Source organism: Nesoenas mayeri (genome assembly GCF_963082525.1).
Source record: "Nesoenas mayeri genome assembly, chromosome: 5".
Lineage (NCBI taxonomy): Eukaryota > Metazoa > Chordata > Aves > Columbiformes > Columbidae > Nesoenas > Nesoenas mayeri.
Window position 1 is genome coordinate 19,353,687 of NC_137548.1, and position 27,556 is coordinate 19,381,242.

A 27,556-nucleotide genomic window follows, 5' to 3' on the forward strand; every position below is an offset into this window, starting at 1 on the left:
TCTTTGGGAATTTAATGAATATACTTTCAAACAGAACTCCAAGCATGAACACAGGCACAAATTGCATGGAAAATTGTTTTCTGTACTTTTGTGAAATATAGGTGCTATTGGCAAGTACTTTCCACATTGCTGGTCTATTTTTCCTTTACTTGCAACTATTTATCATTGTGTTGTGCTTTTAGGTGCAAAATAGCTTTTTTTTGGTTTTGTCTTAGAGCAGTATCTGGTAACTATAAGCTTGTTTATGCTTTTTAGTTCAGTTATGCATATACAGCATATTACATTCAGTAATGGAAAAGCTGCATTACCCATTTGTGAGGAAAGATAATGCATTTTTAATGTAAAATTTCACATAGTACACTCAAGACCACAATGATCACTTAAAATAATGTAACAATCTAAGTAATGCATTAGAACCATTCCCTTTAAAACACATGCACTTCTTTTAGCTTTGTGGCTTGGTTTATTCACTTTTTTCTTTAGCGGAGAAAAAGCAGCAGCTTGCCTTGTGCTCAGCATTGTACAGTAGGCTCTAGAACATCAAAGCTGTTGAAATTCAGGAATGGAGGTGGTAGCAGTAGTTTTCTGCCACCCTTGCGGATTATTCTCATCTCACCCTGAAAGGGAAAACGGCTTCATGGTGGCAGCTGTTTCTGCAAGGGACGGCTAATGGAGGCGTTGGGAAACTCTATACAAAACATAATGTAATTTGCAGTCTTTCTTTCATCTGGAAATGCGTTTCAGCGTCGCTCCGCGCAGCGCGAATGCCCGCCCGCTCCTCCCTCCCTGCCAGGGCTCCTTAGGAAAATACGATACTGTAGTTCTTTAAGCTTAAAATCCAGTTGTCTGTTCAGGTTTGTTGTGTTTCATTATGGAGTGTGTCAGATAATCCCTCTCGCTTTAACCAGAAACAAAAAATAAAAGAAAAAACAAAAAAAAAAAAAAAAGAAAGAAAAAAAGGGTATTATTTTAAACTAGTCCAAAGGTCTGGTCATGTGTTACTGTACTAAGGGTCCTGGTTTCTGTGTGTTCCATTTTGGTTTCCACCATGAACATCTAATACCTGTAACAATGTTATATGTTTATTTAAAATATATATATATATAAAATTATATGTCAGATTTTTGCATTAAATAAGTTTTTTTAAATTTGAATATAAACTTTGAGTACTTTATTTCAAAAAAAAATTAAAAATACTTTCCTGGAGTGTTAAGTTTCAGAATTTAAGACTATATTTGTCAAATTTCAGTTTAAAATATGTAGCTAACTTTGTTTTCTGATAACGAATGTAAATATTTGTAAAAAGAAATTCTTTTGTATATTTTTGTGAAAATGTAGTTCCCCAAAAGATATGAAAGATTTAATAAAAAAGTGCATTTATGTTACTGCTCAACACTTCTCATCATTGTAATATGTCTTAACAGAGTTGGGGTCAGGTCCTGGGATCATTTTTTGCAATGTAAGTCACAGGAACTTTCTCAGGTGAGATAATCCAAGTGAGCCCGGGCCCAGGTGCCCAGGACGAAGAGGATTCTTCCAAAGGAAACACAGGGAGGTACTTTCTGTCTCCCTGGTATAAATGGAAAAGAAATGGTTTCAGCTGTTTCCAGTGAAGTGGTATTTAATTTTGTAGGCTTTTAAAACATTAACTGTTTAATTTTTCTTGCTTATGAAGTGGTTTTGTTCCCTTGTCTTTGTTTTTCCCCTGTTTGAAAAAGTATCAGGGGTATGATGACAATTATGTGGAAGAAAATGCCCAAAAGACAAACCCTTTTCTCCCTTTTTCCCTGCGAGTAGAAGAGCAGCTCCACGTCACACTTTGCCAACACCTCAGATCCACTGTCTGCATTGTACCAACCATTCCCTGAACAAAAAATACTTCTGGTATGATCCAAAGACAGGAATAAGCTTTTTCTAAGACCTTTTGACAACACACCTCATCTTAAGCAAGAGGCTTTACCCAAACAGAACACAAAATATGCTTTGAAAGTTTTTAATGGAATTTAAAGTAAAACTCTTCTTACACAGACATTTTCTTCTTACAGTGTAAAAAAAATGTAAAATTGCTCAAACTTACAAACTTGGAAAATTAGAGACATTTCAAGTATGCAATCAACTTCATTTTATGAAAACAATGTATATTAAAAGTTCAAAATGCATTAATCTTTCCAACATCCTGTGTTCCCGGTGGTTAATCGTCCTTTCTGCTGCTGTCCAAAGGAGACAAAGTTCAGTCCCAAGTTGTAACATCATCATTCACTGAGGAGAAAGAGAAAAACAATTCATGTATGATACCAATCCTACCAGTCTGCATAGATGACGTGAGAACTGATTTGTGTCCTGCCCCTCAGTGACTAAGACCCTTGCAGACGAGATCATCTGGGATGAAAAGCTCACGTGCTTTGACTATTTTTAAGAGAGGCCCATGGCCACAGCTTTCCAAAGTTTGCTGCTAGTTTATGAAATCACGGGTAGATGACAGGAGGGAGCTGTTCGGCCAGAAACTCTGAAAAACACTGCAACAGTTTGTGGAAAAAACAGCTCAGACACAAACCAACAATGGTAAAGAAGAGCTCATGTTGGATTTTCAGCTTTATTCAAGTAAAACTCAGTAAACACAACACATTCCAGTCAGGATTCCAGTGACTGTGCCTGACCACAGCTGCAGGACACCTGGTTTTCAGTGTGGCATCACAGCAGTTACTGTTTAGACTACTGGAAACAAACAGCACAGAGTTCTCTTTAACAGAAAGATGCCCACCACAGGTATGTTTCTTCATACAATCTTTGTTGTTCATTACACACACATTACTCCTGTGAGTACAATTACACTGGTGATATAAGTCACAATGTACCCCCAAACCTAACCAAGAAAAACAAGTGTCTCACCTGGTTTGCGTGCGAGTCCATTTCAAGGCGTGGCGTGGGGGTACAGCAATAGTCGGGTGGTAAAAAGCGCAGTCTGGCCTCGTACACTGGGTATTAAATCTGCAATGCTGAAAATGAAAGCGCGTCAGAAGAGGCTACTGGAAGGCAGCTGAACTCCTGAATGAGCTCACCTAGAATGTGTTACACGCAGATTCGCAGTGCTGTGTGACAGATCTGACAGGCGACTGAGTCAACAGTCACTAGTGCAATTGGTTCAACACAAGGGCAGAAGGAAATCCTTTTTCAAAAGGATTAATTATGAGTTCAATGCTCCGAAAGTGCCACTGAACTGGCAGCTGCAAGTTCCTCCTCTGCCCCAGCATCCCAGCTGGGCACATTTTTGACAAGTGCTGTGGCTCTTTGACTGTTCGAATCCCCCCAGAAGCATCTGGTAGAAAGACTATTTAAAAATACAATTTGCCAAATTCTTTAAGTCACTGCTTTTGTATATTCTTTTTCTGAGCCAAAGTTGAAGTGTGAAAAGTAAAAAGTATGAAATGCTAGTGCCATTTCCTGACCCAAAGTACCCTGTTTCAAGTATCTAGAAAGGAAGGGAAGAGATAGGAGATAGTTCTTACTTTTGGGTGGTAAAATGGACATTCCATTTTCTTACAAGCAGGAAAAAACTTGCACAGCGGACTACTGGAGGGTACGGACAGTGTGGGAGCTGGTGCTAATAGTGGAAAAGAAAAGAACAGCAAGTGAGCCTGGGTCAGAATACATGGCTTTTTTAATACAATTCCACACAAATATATCAATCCTTCTGCAATAAATTATGTTTTATGATACACCAAAGTTCTGCAAGAAATGTGGGAACCATATCACAATGCACCAAGTGGATCTCATCCTGGGTCGAATGAGACTATCAGGTAATCATTAGTCTTGGTTCTTTACCATTTCAGGACAGAAGGTACCATGGTCATGGCAATGCTTCCAACAAATTAAGCTGAGATTCTGGTAGGCGGAGAAATTCGAATGTTAAATTCAGACAGCAGCAAGCCTCCTAAAGGTTAAGCTAACCAGACAGGAAAGCGCAGGCAGTGCATTTTCCAAAAATGCGGAGGAGCTGCTGGAAATGGCAAAGGAGATAAGCACACTGTATTCTGCCTTCTGGCAAAGTATCAAAACTGCTTTGTATTCTAAGGGCTAAACCACTTCCAGAAGACCATGGCTTCAGTGGAGCAAAGGCCTCCGCCCTCTTCAAAGGCTCAGGAATGCCAACCCATAACGCAAACACAGCTATTGCGCTCACTGGGTAACCTCAGCCCTGACATTCATCTCATCCTTACAAGTTAACTCCTGCAGGGTTGGTAAAGTAAAAAAGGTTCATACTGAAACCTCTGTTTTCTACTTAGGTCACAAGCTCTTGGTACAACATGTATCCAATTAAAGAAACAAATCTGAGTCAAACTGCAGTGCTGGCCAATCCCTTCAGAAGAAGGGATGCCTTGTCCAAGGCAATACTTTGGCCTTACATAGATTTCATATGGACTCTCACATAACAGCATCCAGGGACCTTTCTGATGGCAGTTGTTGCAGTAACACTGGATTATTATTCTTCAGCTAGCATTAAGAGTTGAAAAAAAATTAAGTCAAATCAAGCAAAAAAATTCTTTCTCCATCACTGTCAGTTTCTGCTTTCAAAAATACAGTTTTCTCCACAGCGCTTTCATTCAAAGCTCAAAAAACCAAGAGAAGCTCACCTGGTTTAGGAGACGGATGGGGGCTTCGGCGACTGGCGTGAGTGTACGGACAGTCTGGCTTAGTGCACTTTGCATCGTATTTACAGTTTGGATGGATGAACAAGCATTTATCAGCAAACTTGCAGTTAGGAAAAACTCTGAGGGGAAAGAAATTGAGTCAGAAGCCCATACTCGGAGCAAAATCCCCACGGAGCTGTTGCTCACGAAAGCCAGAACTATAAGAGGGCTTGCCCAGGTGTGTTAGTTCCTCACAAAGCAGAGCGTGTGGGTGCGGGGCACCAGCTGTACTCCAACAGAGCTGCACTCATTGGCCCTGTGGACACTCTTTACGTGCAGTAAGTAACTGAACTATTAATACCTTACACTCAGTGGAGCTCAGTAGCAAGCTCCTCGATGCAAGCTAAGGCACATTGTTCTTAGCGTGCAGCACAGAGCAGCAAAGGCACTGCGAATTCACACCTCCACACAGAGGGGCATGGTTCTCTCGCTGATGAGAAAACTGCTATTTTGAATTTAGTTATGCCAGATTCTAAAAGAAAATTCCAATGTCTGAGTAAATGAAGCTATGCAATCTGGTAACATCTACCTCAAAGCAGAAACTGCCTTTCTGAACTGCTGCTGCTTGTGGATGAAAAGTGAAAGGTACAGCGCACATTCACGAGTCAGCCTTTGCTTTCAAATAAAAACAAAACCACTTCCTTACTATTTAATGGTATCCTAACATTTTCAAAAGCATTTTGACAGCTAGCAGAAGAGTGCCTGCTGTTTTAAGACGACATCAATTCCCCCATCTCTAAGCCACGCAAACCCACCAGCCTGTACACTCAGCTAAGCTTCTTTCTGCATGAGCACACAGTTGTGACTCTGCTTACGGAACACATCCCTGTATTCCGACACGGTGGATGGGAGGGAAACAGAAGGGAAATGACAGTGTGATAATCTAGCCCTGATCCTGCCCTCACAGACTTAACACCACCTTGGAATATTTACTAACACAGAAGGGAAATTTGTAGCACTGAAATAAAAATAAAGTCAAATGGACGAGCTTTGCACTACTCACTTGCAAGGCAGCGTGGGGTGATGGTATATACATTCATCTCCATTTTTACAGGCAGGCCAGTATTTGCAGCGCTCGAGCACCTTCTCCTGTTTTTGCAGCACACTTAAATCTTCCATTTCCACTAGAAAGAAAAAAGAAAAAAATCAGGCTGGGGTCTCTATGATTCTATATACGATATGGCATACACAACACAGCATCACTGAAATTCAGGATATTTCCCATTCTCTCTCTCCTTTTAACCCAATTCTTGATAAGCCACTATTAATTAAAAAAAAGCTAAGACAGTAAAAATTTATGTACAATCACATTATCTGAAGAAAATTTCCAAAACTACAAAGTGAAAGAAGTCAGAATATTGGACTGACAGCTGCCTTTTGGTGAAAAAAGACCAAACTTGAACTGTTTTCAAGGAAAATAAATGAATTTTCTTCACAAATCCAAATTGAGGTGTGAAAGTCAGACCAGATCTTGATCAGACAAGACAAAGATTCTTCTTTAGTTATGACTGTTCTGCTAAGCCATGTGTTAATGATAGCTATGCTTCCTTTCTCTGAGTTAGTTTTGGCTCTGGAAGATTATTTCAAGAGATAATGTAAAACAAACATTTTTACACTACTCAGGTACAATTTATTACCATGGGGGCACACACCAGAAAATAACAACTTCACTGTAATTTGCTCGCACAGATACCACAGCCACTTCAGTTACCTGAACCTCAACTCCAATCCAAAGAGTATTTTAAGGAATTCCAAGCTGAAATATTCAAGACGTGGGACTTTGACCTTCTCCACTTCAACATTATTTCTAAAACTTCATTCTGCAAATTCAGGCAATTCAGCTTATACCTTCACCGCTGTTTAATTTTCCCAAATCTACCTAAACCTTTGGCATGACAAAGCTTTCCAGGACTTCCAGACGTACCTCTCCAATCTAACTAGTGACACAGTTGCTCCAGCTTCACTCCATCCTCAGCTTCACTTGTGCCTTCTCCTCGCAACACACAGAAGCCAAGTAATGCTACCCTGGGGTAAAACCCCACGGCTTCCACAAACCACCTCCTCACTGATCTGACTCTGTGAACTTCAGTCACAGCCCTGCTGCTCCTGGTTAAAGTAGATGATCAGATAAGAATCCCTCACAAAGATCCAACTGTATCAGCAACACTCTCCCAAATAGCTTTAGTCATGGGTATGAAATAGACCATACCAGTAAAAGCAGAGATCTGCAAGGGTAGTACTCGAATACATTTTACACTGGACTAGTAAAAATGTGTCAATGGATATGTAACATTCCTGCCTTCTTTAAAACTGCCTGATATTGCAAACCTAGAAAGAAACATTAATACAATCTGACATATTTTTTGAAGTTCAAGGCATGGCAAAACATTCATCACAAAATCTCCTGTCCATCAGCAGCGGGACAAACGATAACAGGTCAACCAGAAGTGCAGATTCTCGTAATCAAGACAAACTACATTTTCGAAAGAACAAAACCCAAATCTTACCAATCCTGAGATACATGAAGAATTACCTACGTGTCATATTGCTCTAGTTTCCCAAGATAAACACTTCTAAAGATACAGTCCCACTGAAGCACCACATTTCGTTTGCCTAAAGAATGTTCTAATTTGAAGAATAAACACCATCACTTTGATTTCTCAAAAATTATAGATCCAAGAGTTCTATCCACAACCAAACCACTGCACTGATGTTAGATCTTGTTGGTAAGCACAATTACCATCGCAGCTCTCGAGGTGCCTGGCTACAACCTGCATCTGCTGTGCTCGAAGGCCTTTTAATCCTCTGCTGGCACACGCATTTTGGGTAACTGGCTTGAATCCTTCCGTTATACACATATCTTCCTCTTCTTGATCAGAAAGGTATCCTGGGGGACTGGGCACACCATCCAGTGTCACGATGAACTTGGGACTAGCAGGTTTCTCTGGCTGTGCAAGCTGGTCTCTACCAAGAAAAGAAATATAGTAAAATTAGTTTGACTTGAAAGGTTTGAGTAAAAGTGAGCTGCACTAATAACCAGAAGTAGTGCAAGCTAGCCTATGGAGAGTCAAGCAGTAACAAACCTGCTGTTAACTACTAATTCTGTACTTCAGTTCTTAAGGAATGTGATCTCAGGGTGAAATGGGTATAAAACTAAACGCAATTTAAGCAAAATTATTATTTAACTAAGATTTCAGAAAGCAGAACAGCTGTGACAAAAAAGAGAACTACTTTTCAGTTCTTTTTTCTTCTTCTTGCAAATCAAAGACATGTTCAAGCTACAGTTGAACCTGGGAATTATTTTGCATTTAGAACAATTTCTGGGAGTTTTCTTGCCCCTGCTTTTTTTCCTGTGCTATTCAATGTCAGTTCATTTTGCATGATTTCACAGCCCCTGACTGGACTCCCAAAGCACAAGTAGGACTGAACAGTTCCATCTAAACCACAAACAAGCATTCTGACTAACAGTCCCTAAAAGAAGAAACAATTTACCGTGTCTGTATTAGACGTCCTGAGAGCGCTCGTATTGCCTCTGTGGCCCTCTTTCCCAATTGCTGATTCTGCGGCACTATTTCCTCAGACAACCTGGGCTTCTTCAGAATAAATGACCTAGTATCTGAGTGGACCATAGATTCCGCATCATAGTAATCTGAATTGGGAGAAAAATGACATAGAAAAAGAAAAATAAGGTTGTAGTTGTACTTTTAACTTCCAGCATATTTTTTAATATCAATTTACATGGCTGAGAAGCTAATTTTATTTATTTTCTTCTAATTTCTTAGTAGTAGCTTTGAGAAAACATTTTTACTTCCTTGCTAATTCCATGGAAGTGGATCAACAAGAGCCACAGGTCATATTAGGCCAGACCAGTAAACTTTGTTACTGCAACAGCTGTGCTGAAACAGCCTTGAAGAGGGTGCATACACACCCAAAATCTCTCAGGCTTTGAACACCCACTGATGTGACACTTTAATTGCTTAGTGATGTAGAAACTAGAAAACACTAGCAATCAGTACAATTAATTGAAAAGGAAGTTATATGTTAACATCCACTGACCAAGTACTATTTGAAAATAAAACATCACAAGACTTAACCTTGAGTTGCTTGCAAGGTATCATCAATCGTAGGATCAATCTGAAGCCGAGAAGAGATCTCCCTTTGGTCAGCTCCTAAAAAAACAGCAATTACAAAAATTTCTACTGCATGTCAAAACGAAACAGTAGATTTAAGAACTGAAGCACACTTTCTAATTACTTTAATTAAAAAACAATACCACCACCACCACAACAAAACCCTCCACACTTGCAACAAGAACACCATTCTCATTGTTATGAACCCGTTTCTCCTTGTTTCAGAAACAGCAGCAATTTTTCACCAGGCAGATGGCACAGCAAAGTGTAAATACTGAAAGACTCCAGTCTTTCCCATCACCATTGCTTGGTACAAGCAATGGGGGTACAGCAATTGGTAAAGGCCAAGTTCTTCCTCCACATTTGTGTGGTGCCCGTTCAGAGAACACACACACAGGAAAGCAGCTACCTACAAGGGACCACTTCATGGTCTTCTTAAAAGATGCAAAACAAATCAGAGTAGCACTATTCTACATTTGACATTTGGTTTGAAAAAAATTGTTTTGCTTTCTATAGATTTCCTAAGCAAGCTGGCATTTCAATTTCAATGGCAAAAGAGCAAAAATATTCAGCAGAAATATATTCTGCACATTAATTCCAAGACTGATAAAGTTTCTTCTTATGTACTTTACAGACATAATTTCAACTATTTTATGTTGGCAGAAAGATTCCAAATACATCTAGATCACAAAAGAGGGATTGAAAATACAGAATTTTTGTAATAACTAATGTTTACCATTCCTTAGCAATGATGATGAGCTGATGTAACAAAGATCTTACACCAAATTTTAGTCAACAATCTAAATATCTAAATGCTTAAGAAGAGTAAACTAACTTCTATAAGAAGTATTTTTCCACCCCTTTGCTCCTATTATTCTTTGTAACTAACACAGACATACACGCATATTTCTTTCTCTGTAACAAAACCATACTGAAAAGACACTTTGATTGCCTTCAAGAGTTTCAGAACAGAAGTAAAAGCAAAGGTTACTGTTCACACAGTTATCCTGATATCAGTTGTCCTGTAACACCAAATATAGCACTCCAATATTTACACAAAAAACCCAACATTAGAATTATTTGTGTGGTTACAATATGTCAGAAAGAATCTTTTAATACTTCCTATGCTGCGAAATTATTCCAAATGTAGAGTATCTTAGCTCTCTCACATAAGCTGTGTGACAGAATTACTCCTAGAAGATACTAAGGGAAAAAAAAAAATGCAACAAATGGAGAAAAGAGAAGTTATTACAATATAAACGTGTGCATTTGCTTATGCAAAATTATTCTTCAGTGATATCCAGAATGTTATACCACCCTTCAGTTACTGATAAATTCCTCTGAGGTAATCTGTGTGTGTGTACATTAATAATATATCTTACAGCCATGCTTCAGAAAGCTTCTTGGTTTTCAGAGCACCTCCACGTGCAACTTTTGATGCTGACTTAAAAATGAAAAGCATTTATTTTCTCTGCTCAGCCTTTTGTAAAATGACATTCCCTGGAATAAATTTTTAAAGAATGTTATCAGATGACCTTGAGTTCCTTCAACTGTCTGCTCCCTTGGCTCTTCTACTTGAAGCTGAGAAGTCAGAACAGGCAGTCTGTTTTGCACATGGATTACTTCTAACTGAGATCCTTCTGGGCTAACTCGAGTCCTCGGTGCAACCGGAACAGTCTGTTTCTGTGGAACTTTAAATCAAGAAACAATGGTAAGGTCAATCATTTACATACAACCCAATCACACAACAGTATTATTTCCACATATGGTGCTAAAATAACTTTCATAAATTCCTACACATACACAAAAAAAATCCCAAGCATCTGTATCCTCAAAAAGCATCTTTAGCTACCTGTAAAATTCTTAGTGTGAAAGCACATTTGTGCATGTGCATAGAGCACTCTATGAGCGGCATCTCAGAACATCTACAGCATGAAAGAATTAGAGTGACATTAGCAAAGTATTAATTCATCCACTTCTACACTTAATTAATTAGGTCCTTTCTTACAGTATTGAAATCATTTTTCATTCCACTTTTCATATAAACAATCATGGATTATCAATGTACACATTTCATACAGCACCAGCTACCTTATGCTAAGGTGCCTGCAAATAGAATATAAAACTGTAGAATCATAGAATCGTTTTGGTTGGAAAAGATCCTTAAGATCATTGAGTCCAACCACTAATTTAACACTGCCAAGTCTACCACTAAACCATGTCTCGAAGTGCCACATCTACACATCTTTTAAATGCCTCCAGGGATGGTGACTCCACCATTTCCCTGAGCAGCCTGTTCCAGTGTTCAAGAACACTTCCAGTGCAGATGTTCCTAACATCCAACCTAAATCTCCTCTGGCTCAACTTGAAGCTGTTTCCTCTTGTCCTATCACTTGTTACTTCAGAAAAGAGATCGACATCCACTTCTCTACAACCTCCTTCCAGGTAGTTGTATCACGGAATTTGGGGGTAGCAGCATGACACGGTGACTTCTTTACTTGGCTTCTGCTAGAGCATCAGAACCGGTTGTGAAAAGCTAAACTTATTCTTCACCTGGCTGTATATCACATCAGCACTCAACTTCTGACACATACAAATAAAAGGCAGCACTGAGTACTGGATTTGTCATTTAAGATATTACCGTTTTGTTTTACCTATGTGTTTCAAATGAGCTTATTTCCTATTCCCCTCAAAATACTTTTAAAAATACAGGAAATGTTACCTCTGAAGCGCAACTTGCATGATACTTCAGATAAAATTCACAAATCACCTTTGTATTAAACCACAAAGTGGTGGTTTTTGGCCTCTCCACTGAAACATTCTCATGTTGGTAAGTCGAACTACAAGACCACTACTATTAAAAATCAATAGTTTTAATTAATTTTAAAATTTTCCGGCTATGTCTTATTTCCTGCCATATTGCTGTGTACACAGGAAAGAGCTTCCCGTGTCACCTCAAAGTACTGTTCTCTGTGTTGCTGCTTTTTCCACCATAAACACTGCTTGCTGGATACTGGCATCAGAACTGAGGAGTTTCAGTGCTCCTACCTCTTCTCTTTACAAACTGCTCACTCTGCTTACAACCTGGAATGAAGACAAGCACTTAATGCTTGGGAGGCACTTAGGTTATTTGCTATTAACAAAGAAGTATGATTTTCTTTCAGAAGTTCATTTACTGTACAAAATATTCTTTGTAAGTAGTCAAACAATTCAACAGTTTACTAGAACTATTATTAATTAATTTTTCTTCAATTCTAAGATTGGCAATGATCTTTATTAGTCATCTGTACAATTTCTTTTGTTTTAAAGCCAGCTCACTCTACAACCCACTTCTAACATGCACAGACATCTCCTCCAATTCAAGAGCCTTTGAACACAGAAAACTCCATACACATCTCATGTCTTTCATCTACTTATCAGCACCTGTACGATCCTGAAAATACAAGTAACAACAGAAAAACAGGGAAGAAGCTCACAGTGACCATTTTGTACATGTGCTGATGTAGAAGGAAGGTATGTGTTTCTTAATAGTTGGTTTGCAGGTTTTGAGCGAGAGCAGGTGAGAGATTTTTAATAGGTTTCAACTTTGCTCCAGATGGCATAAAAGTCATGGTTTGGGTAGTCTAGTGAATGGCCCTTCCCTGGGACTTACTATCTTGATTAATGTATTTTAAATAACTCTTTCCTCATTTATGCTTTCATAATTAATCACTCGAGATTAACGTAATGTTCACAGGACATAGAAAATTTCTTACATGTACCACTGACATGCCCTATTTAACATTCTGTTTTATCTCTAAGAACTATCTTTAGGTTAGATTTATAAAACAGGGCTTGGAAATACTATAGTTTGGCAGAAATAAAAATAATGCTCATTACCAGTGGAATAATTCGTTGTTTTTGTAACCGATTCCTGTGCTTCTGAGATTGCCTTCAGTATTAAATTCTTATTGGCCTGTTTTGAAGGCGGCAATGAAGGTCTAAGGGAGATTAAAAAAATAATGGTACATTAATTGCAACAGCACAGGTATCAATGTTAAACACAGTTATTTCAACAGGTAAACACAATTATTCATAATACAGATAGAGATCATAATCTAAAATCACTTTATCCAGACTTGTTTTCAGCTTGTTAACCTATTCTCCGAGTGGCTGGGGATCCACAAAATGCTCTAAAAAATGGAAGTCCAGAGGTGTGATTTCACCCCTCAGCTTAAGTTGCTGTAAAACCACGCAGCATCCGAAAGGTATTATACGGGTTTGTATAATTCAACTGCCATTCACCTCCTCCCACCTCTGCCCCTCACTCGCCTGTTGCTGCATTGGTGTTGGCACTGGGAATTATGCGGCTGCCCCAGGGAGAAAGATCCAGCTGAAAACTGACTCCATCAAAAAAACATTAGTTGAAAAAAGAAGCTTTCTGTTTGTCTTTGAACATCAAAACTAAGGACGTTTAAATCAGATAAATGTGCTGTGGCACTGAAGACAAATTCAATGAAGTGTATTAGCTTAACACTAATTTATACAAGCCAGCACTGTAGGTCAGTAGAACCATCTCTTGCAGCGGATGCACAATAATAAAAACAGGTTACAAAATCAGAGGAAAAAAGACAGCAAAACCAGACATCTCATCCACAGAGTTGTGAGATAGTACAAAAAAAAATATTAAAATGGTTTACTGAATTTTGTCTGTCAATTTTCAAAACTGCAAACAGGTTTCCCCAACTTCCAATTGCAAAGTTCTTGTTCATTAAATTCATTCTGGAAACTACACAGAATCATTGAGATCTCAAGTACCTTCTTTCTGGCTTTGCAGGTACAGACACACTGCTGGAGATGCCTCCTGTTCGCAATCCATAGTCTTCCTCGTCCTCCTCATCTTCCCCATCATTACAGAACTTTTTCACTTTGACTACTGAGCTCACAACAGGCAACCGTCTCTTCCTGGAGCTTTCTTCCTGCAACAAACAGAGCAGCCAAAACAATTCATTTAGCATAAAACATGTATTAATAAGCCAGCAAAGAAAATATTGCAATTCAACCTAAAGCCAGAAGATGGAGAACTTCCATTCAAGCTGCACGAGTCTAGGACTACTGTACTGTCTGCAGAAATAAGTGGCAGCAGTAGGGAATATGAAAATCAGACATATTTACACTCAAACATCTAATTAAAAATGTAACTGTAAATAACACCAAGAAACAGAGAAGAAAAATCTAAAGCACAGATCATTTATCCAACGTGTACAGATGAAGCAGAATTTGCCAAAGAAATTAATACTACCCTTCAAGATGTACCTGTACGTCTCATAGAGAGAAGTCAAAGCAGTATGAATGACTTTCCCCTCTGTATCAACTCTAATTCCAGATTAGTGCAAGGGCAAATTTCTAGCAAGCTGACATATTCCAAGGGAAACAACTAGCTATACAGAGCCAGAATGGGCTAGTTCAGGCAGTGCAAGATCCCTGTTCTGACATAGCCACACACCACCACCACAGCGCATGTGGTAGTGACCAATTTAAATGCCAGGCTACGTGGAAGCACAGAAGCAAGCATGTGTCAATAATTCCTGTAGGAACCGTCACTCAGCACTGAGCTACACACGAGCACAATGAGGCATCTGGATGCCAGGTTTGTACACAAGACCCTTTAAATGATCCTGTATCCTCCAAGGAGAAAGAAATATCCTAAGGGATGGACCTGGACTACACCGATACAGAAGGTTCATACAGTAAAAACAAAAACAACAACAAACCAATACCTAAGGAAATCAAAGAATCGCTTAGGTTGGAATAGAACTTTAAGATCATTGAGACCACCTGTAAAACAAACACTGCCAAGTTCACCACTAAACCATGCCCCTAAGTGCCACATCCACATGTCATTTAAACACTTCCAGGGATGGTGACTCAACCACTTCCCCACGCAGCCTGTTCCACTGCCTAACAACCCTTTCTGAATAAAATTCATTGTCCTTTAGCAAAGACAGAGAACCATATGAGCGGTAACAAACAAAGATACACTTGGAATACAAGGTATGTAAAATTTCCTCTTCATTACAAAATTAGCTGCCATAACAATCTTCATTTCTCTCACAAAGGGCTCTTAAACTGATTCCTATGGATAGTCTTAAAACTATTAGCTAGGATTATCACTCTGCCTGGCTTAGTCTGGCCTCCAAAGTATGCAGGGCTGCAATCACCTTTTAGTTTGTCCTTGTACAACACCTATCCCAAAGAGTTCCTAAATGCCATGGTTCTAAAGAGTATAATAATCCTAAACAAGCAACATATCTGGGCTTTAGGGACTAATGTATATCTACCATAGGTATGAATAAAGAGCATCCAAAAACCAGATTTACAGAACTGTGTAGAGCTGGAGATTTACATAGCACATACAGAAGATCATGCTGTTGCAATGTTGCAAATTTAATATTTCTGATTCCGCACATGCATCATAACCATGTGCTAACCCATTCGTCCAACCTCATATAGCATGAAGAAGTACAAGCTAATTAAATCTGACATGCAGCAACCAGTCAAGTGATGACGTTACACTATGCAATCTCTTTTTAGCAGTGGATCTGAAGAATGAAATCCCAAATCTACTGGTATCAGTAACAGAAGTCTTTTGATTTCTCTGAGGTCAAGATTTTACTGGAAGTGTACATAGCAATTTAGGTTCCTAGCCAGTCTAAAACACTGCAATAGTTTAGGTTGTACTAACCTCACTACCTGCTTTATCGGCACTAAGTTTGGAGGTGGGTCTGTAACTCTCTGCTAAGCTGCCAAATGCTTCTGGATTGCCCAGCTGGCCCGTTTCCAGAGACCTGCAGCTCTGTGTGTCTGACTGCCGGCTCCCCTGTAAGCTGCCCTGCTGTGATAGTCTGTGCACGTGTGTATTGCCATCCCCACTCCGGCTCGCTGGCGGTCGGTAGATTTCAGCAGAAGGACGAGAAGAACCATAAGTTACAGTTACAATAGGTTTCTTCCGTGACAAAGGATTCTCCTGCACAAAGTTCAGGTCTTCATCAATTAGATCATCTGGTTCAGGTTTAATGTCAATTACAGCTTCAGAAGGTGACAATTCCCTCAAAGGCTTGACTGTAGATGTTAAGCGGGATGCAGAACCGTCTTCACAAGACTGCCTGATAAAATAAGAAATTGCCAACTGTTAAGTCATCCGCAAATAAAGCTCTGGAAAATGAGAACTGTCTTTTAAACAAAGCCAGCAGGAAAGAATCATTAAGGTACTATTGTTCATACAAATCTAACACACTGATCGCTACTTTTAGTTTGCTTAATTCATCTAATCTCAACTGCTCCTTAAAGAAATTGAACTGAACTCATAATATGATGTTTTTATGCAACAAATTGTAGCAATACTTTATTCTTCAAAAGTACTTTGACCTTCCCAAGTACCTGTGCTCTTCAGAACGGCTACTACAGTCACACAACTACTAATGTCTGAATGTGTGTAAGTAACCAGAAGCTTTACCGTGAAGTAGCGTTCCTTTGCTCCTGTGAGCTGGTTGAAACTCTTGAGTCGCTTCTTTCAGTCCGAGTGCTGGAAACTGCAAGAGGTGGCAGGATATCTTCACGCCTCTTCTCATCATTTGCACACGAACTGCTTTTGCTGGAAGGAAGGTTGCTCTCAAAGATATTAGATTCTGAAGATTTTACACTAGATGGTTCTGTGGAGACAAGTACCTTTCATTTTTACATCAAAGCACAGCAATACAGATTTTACAATAAATGTAGCTAAGAAACTGCAAAAAAGACATCATGCAGATCTGAAAACACAACAAGCTGAAAGCTATTTCAGCTGAAAACATTAGCAAGAAACACCCAGAAATAAATTCTGGACTCAGAAATAAATTCTTTATCTGAAAATATAAAGCAATTTTTCTAAAGAGTCAGGACCCAAAAGACCATCTAAATTGAAAAGTAATAGAACAGTCAGCTATTTTTTTTAAATTCATTAGACATGCAACACTACACAGAAAAGATAACCTACTTTCATCCAAAACTAATTTTCTTACTTACCAGTAGTCACAGATCGCAGCTTATCCAAAACACCATGGAGCCTGAAATAGATGAGGGACAGGGAAGAAAGAAAAAGAGAAAAAGGAAAAAATAAAATAAATTTAAATTTAACTTACATTCAGAATAATAATCTTCCAGAAACAAACTGCCTTTCCCCCCTATAACAAGCATCTCATTTATCCAAGACATCACTTCTTATCAACTGACATGTATAACCTCAAAAGTGAGGCTTTAAGTATCTTGCCTCCAGTGAGTCTTCACACACGCAGGTAGAGCATTCGTCACATTGTTAACTTGAAAAAATACACAACTACGAAAGCAAGAAAACTCCCTGGAATGAAATATCTGTTTGGATACTCTGAAACACGGACTTAACGGAAGATTTATACTGTAAGCCAAACTCAGTATTAGAAAATCCATGAGAAATATTATAATGGTTAAGGCTGTCATGCAGTCTAGCATAAATTAATTCACACTGTCAGGAGTTTAGAAAAGAGTTCATCTGTTGCTAGTTCATCCTGCTCACAATAATTCTGGGGCTCTACCTTTGTTTTGTAGAGCTGAGTGGTGGTAACAAATAAAAGCCTGAGAGGTGGGAATACATAAGCCTTTGGTATACGGAATTAGATCCAGTGCTCATCTGCCCTTATATAGTAATTCCCATGCACAACTGCAATCTGAAGCACTATTAGCACAAAAGCAAACAAGTTTGTCTGGTTTTTTTTTTACATTTTTACATCTAACTACAGTAAATAACACTCTCGTGCTCACAGTGAGTTTTGCAGGAATAATTTTTAGTCAACATATGGCCCTCACTTACCTGAGCATTTCGCACTTCATTCAAAAATCTGACTGGACCTTTGAGCAAAGAATATAAGCCCTCCAGTCCTTTGCTACTTAATTCTCACAGCAATAGCCTAATTGTTGACAGACCAAAAATAACTTACTTACTAGGGCTGCAAAGTAAAAGTTTTGATTAATGTAAATTACACAATGGGAAGCTAAGTAACTTCTTAAATTCTCAGGTTTCACTTACAGAAAACAGTCCTGACTGCCGCTAAGAAGCGTGACAAGTAGCTTACAAACATACCAGACAGTGAACCTGACAGTGTTGTTTCCAAGGAAAAGAGAAAGGTCTTCTGTCATCTGCTCCTGACTCTTCTTATTGGCCACCATAACCATAATATAATCAGGGAGCTCTTCATCTAATAGAAAAAGAAATATGTTGTTTTAAAGTGCAATAATCATAAAATGTATAGCAAACATCCTTAAACATGTCACCAGATTTTTTCTCCAGTTTTACTATAAAGACTCTGTCGGCAGAGGATTAGGTAAGTAAATTAACAAGATTTCCATTTCCTCTGAAGTCCAATACAAGTGTCAGCTATGAGTGAGGAATAAAAGACTGTCATCTTCACAAGAGCATAAGTTGAAGGTGAGTAAATAAAGCATTAAAAGGACAAGACAAACAACAGCAACTTGGCTGCCTATATCCTTTTACTTGAACAGTAACAATGACCTACAATTTTCATCACTTCAAATGTGGCCAAATATAGCACATTATCCTTGTCAAATTTCCTCCAGTTACAAAGATCAAACAGATGAATATCCCTTTCTGATTTATGCATTAAACAAAAACTCTATTAACTTCCAGATTTTCCATATACAAAACCAATTAATACCAGGCCATTAAAAAAAAAATAAAAGGCAAACCACACAAACAGCAACCTCAAGAGTCTGATTCTCTAACTTCCTAACACATGCAATTTCATACACAGGGAGAAATCCATTCCCTCACTCACACAGGGTACACCTGCTCATCAGAATGGAGAGGAAGATGCTCAGAATCTGACATTACTACATTAAGGGTTTGGGGAGTTTGGTATTTGGCTTTTCACTTTGGCCTAACTCTGACCTACTCTGAAGGACTGAATGGTGCATTTGTTGCTTGAGGGCATTGGGTATGCCTCCTGAGCACATACTTCAATTTAGTTTAATCAAACTCCTCGTGCTCTCCAATACCACTCCATGACACAAACATAACAATAGTAAGTGAAGGTAGTTGGAAAACCCACTTCAAATTGCGAATATGAACCAAGGCATTAATACAGCTTTACTAATTTCAATTAAGTTAAGCTTGTAGACAACATTAAAAAGAACTAAAACAATGAAAACTCTTAAATAGGAATCAAAATACAAATCAAATTAATTGCCTTTCTTCTGTGTCTCTCTATGTACCCTGTAAATAATTAACTGGTACCCTAGACTACAGAAATAACATTCATACACTGCACCTGCTCTCCACTATCACTATTCAAGCGTTTCAACAAAACATATCTCTAGCCTAATCACTAACTGTTTGTGTGTGTTTTGTTTATGGTTTTCGTTGATTTGTTTGTTTTTTAAATTTATTCATTTGTTTTTTCATGTAAGCTGCAAGCTGCACGAGACGGAGGGATACCCAGATCCAGGAACTTAGAATGAACGTCATTCTTTGGCCATGCTACTTTCAAACCTGGTCACCTCCTCAGGTGGTTTACCATATGATAAAGAAGGTGGTACTTTAAATATAGATCAAAACATAAGTTAAAACCTGTAACTGCACAATAAAAGAAGGAAAACAATTGTTTCTCTCAGTGACTCTGTTGGCTTACGCCAACTTAGATTGTATGCAAAACTACAGCCTTTTGAAAATATTGACAGTTGATGAACATTTAACTATTTTTGTTCTGCTTCATAGATACGAATTTTTCCTAAGTTCTAGACACCAAATAAGTTTCAACATGTCTTGTAGCAAAATACTTTTTGATAGAAAAGAACTAGTAATTATAGAAAGAAACAAAAGCATGGTTCTTGCTCACAGAGGCTAGAATGAGGGAGAAACGACTTTTAATAGTTACCCAAAAGAAAAAAAAAAAGAGGCTTTGAAAAACATTACTTGAAAAGTTCTCCAAAATACTCTACTCGAGAAAATAAACCTGGAAAATGACATAATTTTTTAAATAATGGTTTAGAAACAAAAAAGAGGCCAAGGGAAGCGAGACTTGGTGATAAAGAATACAAAGTTATTTAAAGAAGTTCAAAAGCTGACTGAGAAGAAAGTGCAGACCTTGTATACTGTTCTTGGGAACTGCCTTCTGAATACAGGAAACAGAAAGAAAACAGAGAAAGAAGAATCAGCCATAGCTGGAATCAAAGATTACTACTATTCTATCAGCATCTTGGCATTACAGATAAGAGAGATATTTTTTTTTTAGAAACACAGGAAAAAGCAGACAAAGTATCAACGAATGAGAAACTGAAACCTGGAATGACAGTAAAAAAGAAAAAAAAAGTCACTGTAAAGGCAACTTTTGAAATGGTGAAAAAAGACGGCCTTACAATGAAAAAACTCTAAACACTGTTCCTTGGCACTTGCTGAGTTCAGAACATCAGCTCATAGGTTCACAGCTTCATGGAACATCAGCTCCCTTCTATGGAATCAATACATTCTGATTCGATAAATACAATAGCCTCCTTTAAATGGGAAATGAGTTCAAGGTTAAACTACAAACTTTGAACTTGGTCCTGCGACTCATGGGATCTCTGAGCTATGGTCTCCATTCCTTCCCTTCAGCTGAAATCCAAGAAATATCACAGACAACAAGGTAGTTGCAGGACTGAGGTATTTGGCTTCCAACAGAACACTATATTGTTATCAACTTTTGCTGCTGTAAAAAACAGCTGCTCTTAAGTGTGACATCCCTTTAATCCTGGATTTCGGGGGAAAAGAAAAAAAAAAAGAAAAAGGAAATAAAGAGGTGGGGGGGGGGTGGAAAACAAAGCCATTTACACAGCTCATATCTCTTTCCTTGCAATCCAAAATAAAATCTCACCCTGCCTCCAAGATTCTGTTACATATGTTTCACCAAGATTAACATAACTCTTAGTTTTCCTGTCAGCTGTCAAACTCTTACATTTTGCAGATTTGTCCTACATAGTGTTTCTGACATGGCCTTTCCACCTGCTAAAACAGCCTATCTCTGTGTTACAGTAATATCCTTTCTCCTAATTTTGACAAATGTCTCACCCCGAATTCAAAAGGCTATTGAAAACGTGCCTAAGAAAAACTGACTCCATCTCAGAGTGGTCACAGGTAACTGCTGCTATATTCGAAAGGATCTTGCTTTACATGTTTCTCCTTATGCTTCAAAGAAACTTCCTTCCTTTCCAATATTCACAGACACATCACTGTTTGTTTTTCTTTCAAATCCCTGGACATGTCTCTTTGAAAAGGGAGACTGCTAGCCTTCTTCATTATTTCCTTTTAGTTCTTCAAACATCAATGTCCACATACTGCCTCCTCTTATGGTTTGACTACACATATTTTTGAGAAGTAAGTCTTCTTCTTTCATACTAGCCCAGCACTTCATATAATTCATCTCATGCTTAAGGCTTCTGTATGCAGTAACACAAGTAATAATAAGTAAATATGCTATTCCATTGACTATAATTTGTTTCCTATCTAACAACGAACCTATAGAAGATTACTAAACATATGATAAAACTTACCAACATAAGCCCCCAGCTCCTGCAACTTTCCTTTTATAGCACCCTAAAAAATAATGAAATAGCATTTAAGGGATGGAGCAACAAAGTATTTCTAACTGCAAAATGGTGGGAAGCCTAGCAAAGTTTTTCTCATTAACTGTTTGAACATGTTGGTTTAACATGCCACTTTTCCTATTCTCCACTGCTCATGATATAAACGTTGTACTAGTGAGGGGCTGTAAGCTGAACAGCAAGTGTCAGGAATCTCACACTCTACCATATTTCATATATACTGTACCACACTATACGTCCTGACGCTACCAGACAAGCTCCAAGCCCCTGCTGAGACCACCTGGGCTCATAAAGTGCAAAGAAAACAAATCCTGGGTGCTTTGATAAAAGGTCATTCCCGGCTCAGCCAGAGAAGAAAAAAACAAACTGCCAGGATTTTCAAACTGTGAGTGCTGAGCAGGAGCAGCCCTGGCGGAACGGGGGGTCGGATCAGAGCCTCCGGCCAGAGCTGCTGCCCCGCCGGGCAGCCCCCGGTCCCGGCCCCGGCCCCGCGCCGCTCCTGGCCGCTACGGGGCGCGGGCGGAGAGCCGGCCGGGCCGCTGCGGCACGGCAGGACCCCGGCTCCGCGTCCCACAGGAACGACTCTCCTGATCGTGTCCCTCCCGGGGAGCCCCGAGGCCGAAGGCCGCCCGCTGCCGGGAGCTCCTGCCAACCCCGGCCCGGCTGGGGGTTCGCCCGGCTCCCTCCTGCCGGGGGAAGCAGGCCGGGCGGTGCGGGGCCCGCCGCAACTCAGCACCCCGCGCCTGAGGGGAGGCCGGAGGGAGCCCGGCGCCTGGGCCATCGGCCAGGCCTGCCTCCCGCAAGCGGGCGGAGAGGGAGCGACCCGGCTGCTTCTCTCTCACCCGGATCTTGCGGCTGATCTCAGTGCCGATCTCCATGGCGGCGCCGAGCCGTGCCCGCTCCGCTCCCGCCGTAGGCCGCGCCGGCTCTGGAGCGCCGCCCCGGAGAGTGCGCGGCCTCCGCCCGCAGCGCCCCCTGCCGGGCCGCGGCGGTGCTGCCGCGCCAGCCCCGCCGCGGGGGTCCCAGAGCGGGGCGGCGGGAGTGAGGCCGAGCCGCGGGGAGTGGCGCCCCGGCAGAGCCCGGGGCACTAGCGGAAAGGCACAAGGTGCCCCGTCTCACTCTGGCGCTCCTCGGCAGCCGCCGTCTTTTCCCGCTTCTCTCCTTGCCCCGGCAGCTGCCCCCGCCGGCTCCTCGGGGCGCGCCCCGCACCGCCCTTAACAAAATGCTCCGTGTGCCCAGCCGGCACCTAACACCGAGGGCGGCCTGGTGGGTCGGGGCGCCCCTGGAGCAATGGCCGGGATGAGAAGGGCCGCGCAGCCCCGGCCGGGAGGCCGGCGGGCAGGGAGGCCCGGCTGCCCGCGGCCGCTGTCACCGCCGGTCACCGCCAACCGCCGGGGCCCAGGGCTGCGGCCCGGCCTGCGCTGCGGGCACCGGCAGCCGCGGAACGTGGAGAAATAAATGTACCTTGTAGCACATCTCTAACGGTCGCGTGACAGCGGGTCTGCTCTTAATTACTCAAGTGTCACATTCAGCTCTTTTTTTTTTTTTTTTTTGAAGTTTCCTCTTTCTTCCTGTTTCTCTAAAACTGGTTTATGAAGTCCTGCCACATGGTTTAGAAGTAGGAACACCATAAGATTAACAAGGTTTAACATTAATGCTCTTCTTAAAAAGTACAAAAATGGAAGATTTAAATATCTGTTAAAAACCACTACATTATGATACAGCAATACACAAGGTATCCAAGTAACTTTAAGTGCTGTACTATAGCTATACTATAAAAGTATTTTAATATTGAATTTTAGTTCTGTGACCCCATGTTGAGACTGATAAGCCTTAAAACAAGATGCTCTTATTTTTTTCTAGGAGGCTGCAGCATCTACTAGTCATATCGCTAAGGAGTCATTTGCAGAGGGAGGAACTCCAGCTATGTGGAGAAAACCCTACGGGGCAAATAACAGTAAGCAGAAAAGATGTCATGTATAAGGCATACCATTTATCTTTTGCATCAATGTCCCAGCTTCACTTCAGCTGCTTTAGTGAGTACTAACATTATAGAAAGCTCAGCCTACAGCTAAAGGGTCTTTTACAAGTAATGCTAGTGGGTAAAATAAACTCCAGGCGTTGTAGTTAACAGCTGTATTAATCTCTTTCTGCATCACTGCTCCTAATATAAACCAAACATGATACAGAGATAACCTAGACTCATTATTGCTAATGATCTGAGCTGTTTGCCTGACTATACTTGTAATATACTGGTGTTACAGCGAGATTCAACTAGTAACAGATTAGTTAAATTACAGCATTCCGTTTTAACCTTCAAGAGACATATTTCTCTCTCTTAAGATTTCAAATAAGTTGCATTACTTTATTATTGGAACAAGAAAAATAATTATTGAGGGACAGAAATAGGATTTGAGTTTATTTCATAACTAACTAATGGATTTACTTTAGAAAGACATATGGTGTTTTAAAAGAAAATATATCCTTTGTGAATAACAACAGGAGCTCATTGCTTCAAGTTCAGCACTGCATTACGTGTAGGAAAACTGCCTGTTTTCTTCTAATAGGAAAATTCTATAAACTTACTTAGTTATTTAGTAGAACATGGTTCAACATTTTACAGTGTCTTATAAGTAAAAATGAATCTTGAAACCATGAAATTTCAGGGTTCAAGCATGTAACAGACATACTGTATGCTTATTTTTCTAGCACCTTCCATTCTCTCCACTACCAAGAAGCAGGTAACGATGCATAAAGACCCATCTCTCTCTTGCTTTTGCACAAATAAGAAATGCAATGGTGAAAAAACAGGGAGGCTTCAGATACAGAGGCAAAACACAGAAGTGATGAATAAAGTGAATTCGGCCAGAGAACAGCTTTAATAGTCATATGTAGAATCAGAGATATTCTGACTTTTCAGTTCATGAAGTCACTATCTTGCATGGCTAGTGAGTAAATCAAGATATTTTTCCACATGACTTCTCCATTGTTTCAGCATCCTGGGAATGCCCCTTTAACTAGTAGTTTCTGGATTGTCCTGCCTGTGTTTTTGTTACAAATGGATAGCTCTTCAGTAGACTGAGCGGTACATCCATGCGTACCACTTGTGTGCCCGGAGGGTGACTGATTCTGCTTCCTCTGTGGCTCACTTCCAACTTTCTGTCTTACCATTAGTCAGTGCAAAGACCTGGTGCTGGACAGAGTTCCCAGAATCAGAACAAGGCGCATACGGGCGTCAGCCTTCACCCTGTTGGCTGACATAGTCAACTGCAATCACGTATTTGGACCAGGATGGAAAAAAAAAACACCACCACCCTGTTCCAGAAGGGAAGATGTGGATAAGAGCAAAAAAGCTTTATCCCTGTTCCACTATGGGCAGGCAGAATTCAACCTAATAGGCAAAACCTTTTTTTTTTTTTTGTATTTACAGAACAATGGCTGCAACATTCAGCTGTAGGATATTAGTCTTTTCGTCCCATAATCTTCAATAAGAGAGTAAAGAGTACAGTAAAAGATGCAGGCATTTCTATCCATGCATGTCGTGAGTGCTGACCAGGGATTAAAGAGGAAAAGCACAAGTACAGAATAATGCCCTGGGGCAATCACTCCATGTCTTATTGATGTGATTTTATCAGAGTTCATCACATGTTCCTGGACTCCGTTGTCTCTTTCTCCTTTTTATTAGAGTTGATAGTTGGAGCAAAGCAGGTAACGGAGAGCTGATAAGGCAAAAAATGAGATAGGGCAAAAAGGAGAAAGTGCAGAAAACCACAAAGTTAGGATACGACAGAAAATAGAAAAAATAATTCAGGAATAAAAGTTTGATGACCTTCAAAAGGAGAAAATGTGGGCTGCAGAGGAGCATATTGACAATGTCCAAGCTGTCTCTTTTAAGATGAGGTGTTGTGTTTAAATGCAAAGAAAGAAAATGCAGCAAGGACTAACTATGGAAAATAAGAAACTTCTAATAAATGCAGTAACTTCTAGGCAGGGAATAAGGCAGGAAATGGGTGTGATCAAGATTTAGAATAGGAAATGTGACAGATAAGAGAATTGAGACTTTGTTTCCAGTATGAATTGTCTAGGAATAGGAGGTGTTGCCGCTATTACCCTGAATTTCCATGGCTTGAATTTGTCATGTGCTGTATCAGTCCGTTTTCTCTGGCGAGTAACCGTAGTTCTGGCCCGCAGCAGATATCATTACAAAAGGGTATTCATTTAGGTTAGTTCAAAGTTATTTTATTTTCCTTTATATAAAATTCCCTTGGATTAGTTCTTTTTTTTGGTTTATGGACTTCTCATCGTAACTATGGTTGATATACAGAGGGGAAAAAAAAGGGATATTCCGCTGATCTGAGGAAAGACCATTGTGTCTAAGAAATAACTCGGAAGAGTTCAGCATAGTACGAAATTACCTACATATTTCAGCTGAGATTAGTGATCTCCTGAGTAACGTGCTATTTGCGTAGTAGATCTGCAGGTTAGACCTGCTCAGACAGTAGCATGTTTGTGTGCTTTACATTACTTAAACACTTTCTAAGTTTTGCCCTTATGAGTCAGTGTTCACACACGCACTTTACCTTGTTCCTCATCACTGACCCGTTTCAAGTTTGTATATACTTTAGCCTTGCTCACACAATGTGGAGAGCCATAAAATTCCAAATTGCATATGATTTCTGATTTCACACACGTGCAAACATACACACACAGAGGTCTCCATATATTTGTGGGACTGGAGTACAGCCCCTTATAGGATGTTTGCATTGGTTAAACACTAAATATTACTTAATTGATATACATTTAATGCTGGTAAGACAATTTTTATTACGGGCAAAATTTCTACTGACACCTTTAGGAAATCTAAGTCCCTACAAGGGCTGAAAGATGAGTCTTTAGTCTGTGTTTTCTTGGTTTGTGTATTACCAGCAGCTGAAACTTTGCAAGGACTTTTGTTTTTAGCTGCAGACATAAATGTATGTGCACAGGTCATTTAATATGACACATACAGATTAAACCTTGAAAATATTTCCAAGCTGCATGAAAATAAGACCGACAGAATTTTTGGTAAGAGGTTTGCCTTAATTGGAAGTGCTTAAAATATATGATCATATGATTCAAAAAAGCGAGGATTGCCTGCTATTTGTTGTAACCCCTATTTCTGTAACGCCCCTGTAGCCAGAGAAGCAGCTGTTCATTGCTGACATTCTCCCTGCCAGGCATTCCAACTCTCTGAGGTAATGGGCTACAAGCATACGGGCCTTCGCTTTAATTCTTTCAGCGTATCCTTCCGCATGGATAGAGCGAGGGGAACGCCTCCAGGAAAAGAAATTAAATGCACACACACAGAGGCACAGAGAGACGGGCGATTTGAAAATATTCCCGAGAACGCAATTTGCGCTCATGCAGCACAGCGTCACATGAAAGAGAAAGCTGCCTGAAGAGCTGGCTGGCACAGGTTTATTTGGTTGTAATATTTTCTTCCACCCCCAGCTCTTCACCCAGTGGAATGATATCCAGAGCAAGTTTTTTGAGACAGGAAGTGAGGAATGTTTTCACTATGAGTGATCTGAGAAGAAGGTGGGTTAGCCGAGATAGCAGCTGTTTCGGACAAGAGGAACACAGTAAGTCAGCTCCCGAGGAATACAGATGAGATGGCTCCGGGAGAAAAAGGCTTGGAGTGCTCTGGGGTGTTTTTGGCTACACATATGTGAAAGCAGACTCGGTGTCTTTGGATCGCTGCACAAGGTAAGGGGAAAACAGGAGGCACGGTGGAAAAATAGCGGGTGATCATCTCTGCTGTTTACTGTAAGACTGGGGAGTTTCAAGCATTTACTTTTTGAAAAGTAAAGGCTGTAGAACTGTGCTTCTGGAGGTAGGGGAGATTTGAGATGTGCACTTCTTGCTGCTCTTTCAGTCCAAGAGTCATGTCAAATATTAACTGGTAAAACAAGGGGAGAGTGGGGCTTTCTGTTTGGTTTTGTTTGGTGGTTGGTTTTTGTCTTGTTTTGTTTTGTTTGTCTTCCCAAATATTTCTGAAATAAATATATGTGTTTTAAGCATTTTAAATTACAGGAACCCTTTTTCAGCATCAGA

At 40.1% G+C, this 27,556-nt stretch overlaps 1 protein-coding gene across 2 annotated transcripts; it reads right to left on the reverse strand.

Annotated features, from left to right (window-relative positions):
• Positions 1–1,977: 1,977 nt before the first annotated feature.
• On the reverse strand, positions 1,978–22,375 carry ZC3H14 (zinc finger CCCH-type containing 14). Of its 2 annotated transcripts, XM_080346251.1 has the most exons (17): positions 22,306–22,375; positions 21,413–21,455; positions 17,952–18,066; positions 16,862–16,902; positions 16,314–16,509; positions 15,543–15,963; positions 13,616–13,776; positions 12,698–12,798; positions 10,354–10,509; positions 8,783–8,857; positions 8,181–8,337; positions 7,429–7,652; positions 5,692–5,812; positions 4,632–4,768; positions 3,507–3,601; positions 2,890–2,996; positions 1,978–2,259 (listed from the first exon to the last, which is right to left on the reverse strand). In XM_080346251.1, the coding sequence occupies exons 1-17, from the start codon at positions 22,339–22,341 to the stop codon at positions 2,253–2,255; spliced, it is 2,193 nt and encodes a 730-aa protein (XP_080202377.1). In that variant the 5' UTR covers positions 22,342–22,375; the 3' UTR covers positions 1,978–2,252. The 2 variants fall into 2 exon arrangements, with proteins under 2 accessions (XP_080202377.1, XP_080202378.1); XM_080346252.1 differs by lacking the exon at positions 21,413–21,455 and having other exon boundaries at positions 22,306–22,366.
• Between the last annotated feature and the right edge of the window lie 5,181 nt (positions 22,376–27,556).

Coding starts and splice junctions, on each gene's coding strand:
- ZC3H14 (XM_080346251.1), bottom strand. CDS start 22,341: ATGGAGATCGGCACTGAGATCAGCCGCAAGATCCGG. Junction 4,769..5,691: donor CACCCCACGCTGCCTTGCAA/GTGAGTAGTGCA, acceptor CTTTCCCCTCAG/AGTTTTTCCTAACTGCAAGT. Junction 2,997..3,506: donor GTCCATTTTACCACCCAAAA/GTAAGAACTATC, acceptor TTTCATTTTCAG/CATTGCAGATTTAATACCCA.